The 9,961-nt window shown below is 33.6% G+C and overlaps 1 protein-coding gene across 1 annotated transcript in view; it reads right to left on the bottom strand.

Annotated features, from left to right (window-relative positions):
* Positions 1-2,760: 2,760 nt before the first annotated feature.
* Positions 2,761-9,961, bottom strand: part of LOC118750096 (mediator of RNA polymerase II transcription subunit 12-like) — an 86,268-nt gene continuing 79,067 nt past the window's right edge. Inside the window, exon 3 of the mRNA XM_036484833.1 lies at positions 2,761-3,168. Coding sequence (XP_036340726.1) covers positions 2,872-3,168 — 297 coding nt within the window. The 3' untranslated portion in view covers positions 2,761-2,871. The remainder of the gene's footprint in view (positions 3,169-9,961) is intronic.

Below are 9,961 nucleotides of genomic sequence, written 5' to 3'. Positions count from 1 at the left end.
AAATTTTTAAAATCGGACAATAACCACGGCCACATCCCATATAACGGTAATTTAGAGAAATACGAAATCTTCGATAAATCAGTAAATACTGAAGCTAATTTATTAAATCTTTAGCAAGAAATATGATAAAATTTTGGAACGAAATTTTGGACGAAATCTTCGATAAATCAGTAAATACTGAAGCTAATTTATTAAATCTTTAGCAAGAAATATGATAAAATTTTGGAAAACGGGTGTGGCACCGCCCATTTATGACCACATATGTTTATCTCGGTAAGCGTTTGATCAATTAGTACCAAACTCGGTATGATTATTGTGCTTGCCACATAAAATGAAAACGCTGAAAATTATTGAAGCCGAACTAAAATTACGCCCACTTTTTATATAACGGTAAATTTCAGAAATGCTTGAAACTTCGATATTTCGAAATTTAAGGACGCTAATTTACAAAAAATTTACACTAACAACAATCCCTTAAAAAGAAGTAACATTATTATGGAATTTTGGAAAAAAGGCGTGATACCGCCCACATATAACTATATAAGTTTATGGAAGATGTTTGAAATAGGAGTAGAATCACTCCTGCTTACAATGTAGCGGTATTTTTCGGAAAGGGGAAAAAACTATATTTAATACTTGCGCCGGGTATCTAATGTTCGGCTCCGCCCGTACTTAAGAGTTTTTTAATTGATTTACTTCATTTTAATTTGCACAAATTTAAATAAATATGAATAAGCACACTATTTAGTTTGCCCGATTTGTACAGCTTCTGAAAAATATACTATTGTGAACAACCTAAATGAGCGAAATTCACAATAGCGCTATTCTTCATCGAATGAGCGTCATAATACCAAGTGAAAATTCGTTCGATCAAACAAAACCCCGGAAGTTATACATATATTCAATTGCAGCTGAGTACAAAACATAACTGCCCAATTATAGAGTCCATGAAGCAATTCTGCTAAAATTGTTTACGATATATTAGATCAAAGGATTAAATGAATGTATTTAAAATGAGCGTGGCAACATGTGTAAGTATGCGTAATCGAACAAACAAACGATACCTAATCTCTAAAAGGCCGCATTTGATTCCTTTTATCATGAATTTAAAAATTGTCGGAAGCCGATTTAACGAAGAATTGAAAACTACTACATTTTTCCCACAAGCGAAGCCACTTCGACTTACATATTCACGTGTTGTGAACAATTTTAAAGTAAAAGAGAACGCTTGAAAAAGAAAAACACTTCTGCCAAAATAGCACAAACTTTACGAAAATAATTTCGTCGAGGATAATCTGTTAACAAACAGTGGTTTTTGTCGAAGTTAACTCAAAACTATTCCACGAATATTTGTACAAACAATTTGAAAGTTTAGGAGTTCATAAAAGATAATAGGGGTAAAATAAAAAACATTCTATTCAAAAACGCATACCCCAGCGGAGTAACAGAGACACTAATAACAACAGCGATAAATAAAATGAAATGCAATAACAACATAACAATAAATAAAAATAACACGGAAACAGACACAGACGTCGCGTATATACCCAACCTAACGAACAAAAAAACATTGGGCAAAATTATTAAAAACAATAACATATGCTATGCACATAAGCCACATAACACGATCAGAAATATTTATACCAAAACAAATGACAAAATTAACAAGGAACAACTACACAATGTAGTCTATGAAATATCGTGCAAAGGAAATGAAGGCGAAATCTGCAATAAAATATACATACATTGGAACGACGAAGAGAGCATTAGGAACTAGAATCAACGAACACAAACTTGACGCCAAAAATAAGAAAAACACCACAGCGCTAGCGCAGCACTTGACCACAAACAATCACACAGCAGATTTTGCCAACGCTAGAATTTTAGACGTGGAGAACAGAACTGAAAAGAGGATGACATTAGAAGGGCTACGCATACAACAAAATATATGTAAAGCGATGAACTACAAAGAAGATGTTGGCAATATAAACTGTGCATATGCTACTGCAATAACACACAATGTTTAAGCTATCGGAAGATAAAGAAGTGTTGCTAAATGTTAAATGTGGTGTCCGGAAAATGTATTTATGTCGTTTTTTGAAATTGTGAATAGTTAAACTAATTTTTATGTTAACGTAAGTCAAATATGTTCAAATCTAACTATGTTTGTATTGTTCTAAATAATTTTGCTTGTTACTAATAATGTTTTTCGTTTTTGCAAATTAATAAACAGACTCCCTGAAGATGACGCGAAAATGCGTCGAAACGCGTAGGAGAACAAAATAAACTTTGTTTTTATTTTCAACACACCGGCCGAAAAGCTCCAAATACAAATACACAAATAAATTCACAACATTGGCCCAAGAAAAGAGAATCATGAAAGTTTTTTAGTTTGCGCTCGCAGTTTTAAGAGGTTTTCTTTTAAAGGCACTGTCACACGATTGGGTATTTGCTCAAAAATTGGTGCAAATCGTGTCGCAATTATTTGAATGCCCAAATAATTTTCTTTATCCGAATCACGAAAAATAATTTGTTAAAATTTTTCAATAGTAGTTCGCTGTATTGTACCAATCGTGTAACTAACAAAAAATTGACTTCCCGATTTTTTTTTTTACTTTGTACCAATAGCCCGATATAAAAAATTTACAAATCTCTACAAATATACCAATCGTGTGACACTTCCTTAAGAGGTTGTGGAACAAGTCCATTGTGCATGGAGAAATAATACATACATGTTTGTAATTCCTTTATTAATATCGCGTCAATAAATTGCGCCGGCTAAAGATATGACTTAATTTGGTTCTTATCTACTCGGAGCTAATTGTTATTTGAATAGAGCTAAGTCAACATAATATCAAGATTAAAATATTATCAAAAAGCTTTTAGATCGGCCCAGCCTAAAATACAGTCATGTGTATGTACATTCCTACCTTGATGAGGATAAAATTGTTGTTGCTGTTGAATCGAGTGGTATTGATTTTGACCAATCCAATGTTGCTGATTTTGACCACTTAATTGTGATACTCCCTGGGACATGTTTCCCATAAAGCCAGTTTGATTATTTTGAATATTACTAATATGTTGCAAGCTTCCCTGAGATTGCTGCTGCATCAGTACTCCAGAATTTTGTGGTACCACTGGATTCGAGCTAAATTGTTGATTATTTACCTTAAAATCAGATAAAAGAAAAATTAGGTTATTTTAGATATCAATAAAAAATAGATAAAGAGTGTTGCAAAGCTTTGGAACGAGTTTCTGTCATCCCTTATCAAATTTGGTTTTGAGACAAACCGATTTCGGCTAAACTCAACACCGGAGTCAAACTATGCAACCCACATGTTTACCAAAAATTCTACATCAAGAAAGAAAAATCAGAAGAATGCCCAAACTAATATGAAACGAATACATAAAACTATCACGAAGAACAACGATTAAATATAATTGAAAATATGAAGATATACAAACAATAAATCTTTGAGGGAAAAATAACAAACGAGTAATAGACCAAGAGCTCATGACCAAAAAGCCCATCATACTTCAGATAGATTGAAGGTTTTTGTGAGCTTAGCTTGTTAATATATGTATAAATCACGATCCGCAGGTCTGGCTGCTGAACAGCGGTCTTGGCAATAAAGTTAGAACAACGAAAAGTTGATGACCCTAAAATCCTCTCAAAGTATTTAAGCTTTCAAACTAGGAAGGTAACTGCAAAATGTTATCTATCACTTATACTTGCAGCAATGCACTTTAAACATGGGCTGGCAGTACTTTAAGACCATCAGAATGGGCTGGCAGTAGAAATTTCATCTAATATAATAATATAATATAATGGCGCTTACACATATGTTGGTGTTTGGCCGAGCTTCTCCTCCGATTTGTGGCATGCGGCTTGATGTTGTCACACAAAGAGGACGGACCTACAGTTTTACGCCGACTCCGAACGGCGATTGTATTTTAATAAGAAGCTATTTTTTTCATAGCAGAAATACACTCGGAGGTTTGCCATTGCCTGCCGAGCGGCGACCGCTGTTAAGAAAAAAACGTTTTTTCAAAATTTTTTTGCGATGTTGCTTTGACCAGGGCTTGAAACCAGGCGTCGCGGAGTGGACTGCTTTCATCTATTTATAATATTACTAATGTGCTGTCAAAGGGATAGCCCATCTGAATTATGTTGACTAATAGTTGCAACAATGGATTTTCACTATGGGCTGGCAGTACTTTAAGACCATAAGAATTGGCAGGCAACCTTGAATTTCTGGCTGACATAAAAAAATCCTCGTAAACTTTATTTCAAAATTTTATTGTAGTTAACTGATAAATTCCTCAAAACTTTATTTAAAAATTTTATTGTAGTTGATTGATTAATCCTTATTAATGCATGTGCGTAAACTAGATGGTTCCATTTGAAAAGACAATCTTAACTAATAGCCAAATATAAATTAAGTACTAAAATTAAATTTTTTGACTTGTTTCCATGTAAATAGAAGAATATTAACAGGAAATCGACACCTGAGTGGAATATCGACCTATCTCGGCAGCCAGTTCGAAAACGACCTATTTCCGAAAACTTTTCAAGAATGCTCTATCTCAGAATTCGGTTCAAAAACGCCCTATCTCAGCACATTTTCAATACATTTTCATTTGAGATAGAGCGTTTTTGAACCGAATTCAGAAATAGCGCCTTCTTAAACCAAGTTCTGGGATAGGGTGTTTTTCAATAAAATTCTGAAATAGGGCGTTTTTCAATCAAATTCTGAAGTAAAGCGTTCTTGAAAAGGTTTTTTGATATAGGGCGTTTTCGAACTGGCTGCCTAGATAGGTCAATCTTCAACTCAGGTGTCAAAATACGACTACTATTTTCTTACTACGAAGATATGTAGGGCAGGCGTATAATAAAAAAAAATAAAGAATGTGCAAATTTACCAATTTTGAGTTATTGGGCTGACTTAATTAATCTTTGGATGTTCTATGTTATACCAAAAGTCAGAATACCATGCGTACATGGAAAGCACATATTTCACAATGCCAATTACCTGGATGCAGAGTTAAGTCTCGTAAAAACACTTCAAACTTGATTTCCCAAAGTTTTAATTTTTATATATTCATGTTCCTGGCATGCGGGGAACGATATGTACCTGCCGATTTGTTTTACAAAAATTATTTAAAAAGCAGAAAAAGCTCAGAAAATCGGTTAATCGTTTCTGCAATTATTTCACATTGATTCTCTAAAACAAATTTTCGATGTATGCTTAAGATGTAAGAACTTAGAGGTAAATTTTATAAGAAATTAAACTGACAGTTTATTGAAACTAGTAGTAACCCCCGAAATTCAGGTGAATGCGGTAAAGAAATACTTACTAAAATTAAGAAATTAAATTTAAGCATATAATAAAACATGATATTCGTAAATATACTTCAGTATTTAGTTGAAGATTTATTTAAAGAACTTCATGAAAGACAACAATTAATATTGTACTGCTAGAGGCTTGGCGCCGTTTATGGTGAAAGGCATTTAGTATCACACTTTTAAACTAAAACTTTCTTAACCCTTTGAGTATATAATTTCAACCACTGATTCTAAAAATTTTTAAATATGTATACCGGCAAATTTTGTATCGTTCATTTCAAAAATCACATCAACAAATATGTAAATATGTCCTCTATAATGGTCAGTGATATCCTAGGTGTTTAAGAAAGAAAGTGATGTCAACTATTTTTATTTTTTGCTTTAATGAAATATATTTCAAAACTATGAATAACACTGTGTCACAAAAACAAAAAAAATTCAGAACACACGAAAGAATCGATTCTGGTGCCTCAGGGGAGGTCCCATACTAATTTGGTTTAGATCCGATCATTGGACCAAGAAGAAGTTAACGGTGCTTCTAAACTATTATATGAGAATTGAAGTCGGTTGGGTTTTTTGCTTAAAAATTACTTGTTATTGTAAACATTGAGCTGTACCGTGCCCTACAAAGGATTTTATATTCCATAAAGTTTATTATGAACTTATTTAAGAGTCAAAATATATTTGTTAGTTACCTTAATTGCATGCAAATTTTAAAATGCGACTTCGTCGTTATTTTTTTTCATTTCTTTTATTTTCTTTTATTTTTTCATTATTTTTAACCGACTTCAAAAAAGGAGGAGGTTATCTATTCGTCGGAATACTTTTTTTATGTACATATGTTACTGCATACCGATTTCGATAATTCTTTTTTAAAGAAAAGGTGGTACCTCAGAGGTGGTCCCATCCTAATTTGGTTTAGATCCGATTATTGGATCATGAAGAAATTAATGGTAATCTTAAAGTTTTACATGAGAATTGAAGTCGGTTTTGTTTTTGGCTAAAAAATTACTTGTTTATTTAAACAATAGTCTTCGAGAGTCTTCTGCAAATCGGTAAATTGTTTTAGTAATGATTTCTTTTTTTTTTGTTCAAAACCTCTGTGAACGCTAAGCATACCTAAACCTAAATTCAAGTATAAACTAAGTGAAAATATTAAAAGATAATAATTATTTTACCTCGTTTTAAGTAAATTACTGTTTATCAGACTAAAAAAAGTAAGCTGAGAAGGACGTTCACAGTTGATAAAATTATCGAGGAACAACCAGCAGTTTACCAAAACTACCGAAATGGATGTGCATAAATTTTTTGAATTGGAAATTGACTATGAATTCATAGAAAGAAACTTACAATGAAACTTTGAAATTTAGCCCATACCTGCGTACGTCTACGCTTAAAGTATTCTTGCACGAAATGCATTTGCATGTGTACACGCCATTTTTTACATATGGAAATGCCAACATATCGTGTAAGGGAAATTAGATTTGTTTCTGTACATAGCAGATGCACGTACATACGAAATACATAGAAATGTTTATATTTTCATCTGACATACAGATAGAATCATCTATGTTTGTTTTATTTCGTTTTCATTGAATATGATTTTGAACAGTTAATCAAAAACTCTGATCTTGACAGACAGATGCAATTACATACATATGTATCAGAACAGTCACAGGAATTGATCTTTAGACCTTCAGTTTGGGCTGAATTTGTTTTATTTTTCCGACAAAGCACAAACGCACCAGAATCTCAAATTTTGGCAACGATGGACGAGGCTGTTTGCAAACAAGTACTCGTTAAGTACGAGCGCACGCGCTGTGCAGCCAACGAGAGAGTAAGCGAACGAGGGCAGCGCAAGAGTAGAGCGGCAAGCAAACGAGGACCTCATTAGCTCTACCCTCGCGACAGTGATCGGCAGGCATGTAGCAGGCACGGATGCCAATGTTGGTTGTTTCCAACCAAACTTGGTTTTTTTTTAATATTTTCGAATTTGGTTGTTTGGTAGTTTTTTTCTGGTTTGGTTTTTTTTTTTTAATTACAAATTAGTATATTTTTTCTTTACTAAAAGTATTACTGCATATTTAATGTCAAAAATCAATAAACGAATATCAAATATATTAGGATAAAATGTTAATCTGGCCGCATTGGATGCTATTACCGTAGTATGGTAACCATATATACATTTCCAAGCATTTTCGCAGTTTCTCTTTTACATGTGCATTCGTATTTCTTGTGTTTTGTGTTTGACAACTACAACTGAAAGAATTAGGTTGCAAACAGAGTGGAAGCGAAGCCGATAATGAAGACGAAGCCGAAGACGAAAAACAGTGCAGTAGTAAACATATGAAAGTGATCACAGTGCAAGCAAAGACGGAGACGAAGATGAAGACGTTGCGCAAGCGGTCAGCTTGAAACAGTGCGGTACTGTTTTCAAAGACGAATCGCTTGCTGTGATGAGTTGTTTACAATTTATTTAACTGTTTGCAATTGTGAAAAAACGCGTTTTTTAAGAAATTGGCTAAATTTTTGGCAAAATGTAATCAAACGTATTAATTGGCATTCTTGTATATTCGAAAAATGTCTGTCCGTCTTGCCGTAACACATAATACAAGTGGCGAAATTCTCCAAAAGTTGTCCTATACAAATTATTTCATGAATTGCTGTTTTTTCTTTATTTTCTTTTGATTTTATCTAAAAAAAGGGTTTTATTTAGAAACAAATCTTCATATCATTCATCTTCCACTATGTACACTCGCCAGCTTGCCCGCAACGCAAGCAATTCGTCTTCGGCTTCGTCTTCGGCTTCGCTTCCACTCTGTTTGCAACCTTAGGATTGTGACAGCAGAAGCAAATATGCGCCGAATTTGGATAGCTTTGCGCCATTATCAGGTAAGAAGGTCAATTTAATTTCAATTTTATAAATAACTAGTGTGAATATGTAACAATATTTGATTTTTGTGAAATTCCAGCTTCACAGTGGGTTTTGCCGTTTACCAGTTAGCAGTACCGAAGTTGATGTGGATTTTGCACCATGGATAAGTAATAATTTTTGTGTAACTAGTTCTATAATATATGATTTGAGTGATATTCCATTCTACATTTGAAAATATCTGCATATTTTTAACTTTTTCAGGTACTTAATAAAAAAAGCGAAAGTTGATAATGGAGGGGGACCTGAAGTCTCAATTAACGACACCAATGGGGATTGGGGAACTGAAGTCTCAAGTAATGAAAGCACTGTTTTATATTAGATAAATTTTAACTCTAAAAATTCTAAATGCCCAAAATAATATAAATTTCAGTGAAGAGACGACGCAAAATGACAAACGAAAGTTTCCAAAAGAGTGGATTATTAACTTTTCCTGGCTTCAAGAACGAGACGGCAAAGCATTTTGTATAGCAGGCGAAAAGACTCGAATGAATCACGCTTAACATTTGAAACTGCACCAAGAAAAAGCTGTCCACAAGAAAAACGTTGATGTAAAAAGTAAGCAGGTTAAAATTGATAATTTTGCTTCCTCAAGCCAAGGCACTGATTGTCTAAGGAAACAAACTCGCGATGCGGAATATAAACCGTTTCTTCTCATGAATTTTTTTCCAACATTGTTATACACTTGCTGTCCTGATTCCAAAATTGCTAAAGAATTGAAATGTGCGCGAACCAAGTCAACGCATATAACAGACAAGCAAATTTTCCCTTATAGTTGACGAGACCACTGACTTAACTACAAGGAAAGCTTTAGTGCTAGTCGTACGATACTTTGACACATCTGCAAATATTATTCGCGATAGATTTCTTGCACTAATCGAGTTGTTTCAAAGTGATGCTCAGTCAATTTATGAATCTATAAAAAACTTTTTTTTTGCAAATCGTATCCCTATGGAAAATTTAATTGGGCTGACCACTGATGGAGCTAGCACTATGGCAGGAGATTTTAACGGGTTGAAGACAAAGTTTAAAAATTCAAACATATTCTATCATAAATGTACATGTCACAGTTTACATTTATGCTCCAGTCATGCTTGCAAAACTTTGCCTGCAGAAATAGAAACCTTTTGTCGCAATGTTTATAAATGTTTTTCATACAGCCCAAAACGAATTCAGGAACTCAAAGAATTCCAGAAATATTGTGGTGTAAAGCCACATAAACTTTTAGGTATTGCATCTGGGCTTTCTTTAGAAAGCGTCATCGGGCGAATTGTTGAGCAGTGGGCTCCTTTACGGCTTTATTTTACAAATTGTGTTCTCGAGGTAAATGGAATAAAACCATACGAATTAGCTAACATGATGATGAATTCCGAAATTAAAGTATATTTGCTTTTCTTATCATATATCCTGAAAATAATAAATGAGTTAAATAAGGAGTTTCAATCCGAAACAATCCGATTGCCATATTTACATTCCCGATTGGAAACACATTTCAAATTATTTTTGTCACATTATATTAAAGATAACGTTTTAAAAAATCTTAGTACCCTACAAAACTTTGACGTAGCTGATGAACACAATGGGTAGGTTCAGAAGGCGCAGCAGTTGAGCGCAACCGTTGCTAAAAAATTAGTGATCGTAATGCGTCTTCTGAACGGCTTGATACACTAGCTGTCAAATTC

This window comes from Rhagoletis pomonella, unplaced genomic scaffold, assembly GCF_013731165.1.
Source record: "Rhagoletis pomonella isolate Grant_MI unplaced genomic scaffold, Rhpom_1.0 Rhpom_scaffold_00140, whole genome shotgun sequence".
Taxonomy (NCBI): domain Eukaryota; kingdom Metazoa; phylum Arthropoda; class Insecta; order Diptera; family Tephritidae; genus Rhagoletis; species Rhagoletis pomonella.
This window is presented reverse-complemented; position numbering and strand designations above follow the sequence as displayed.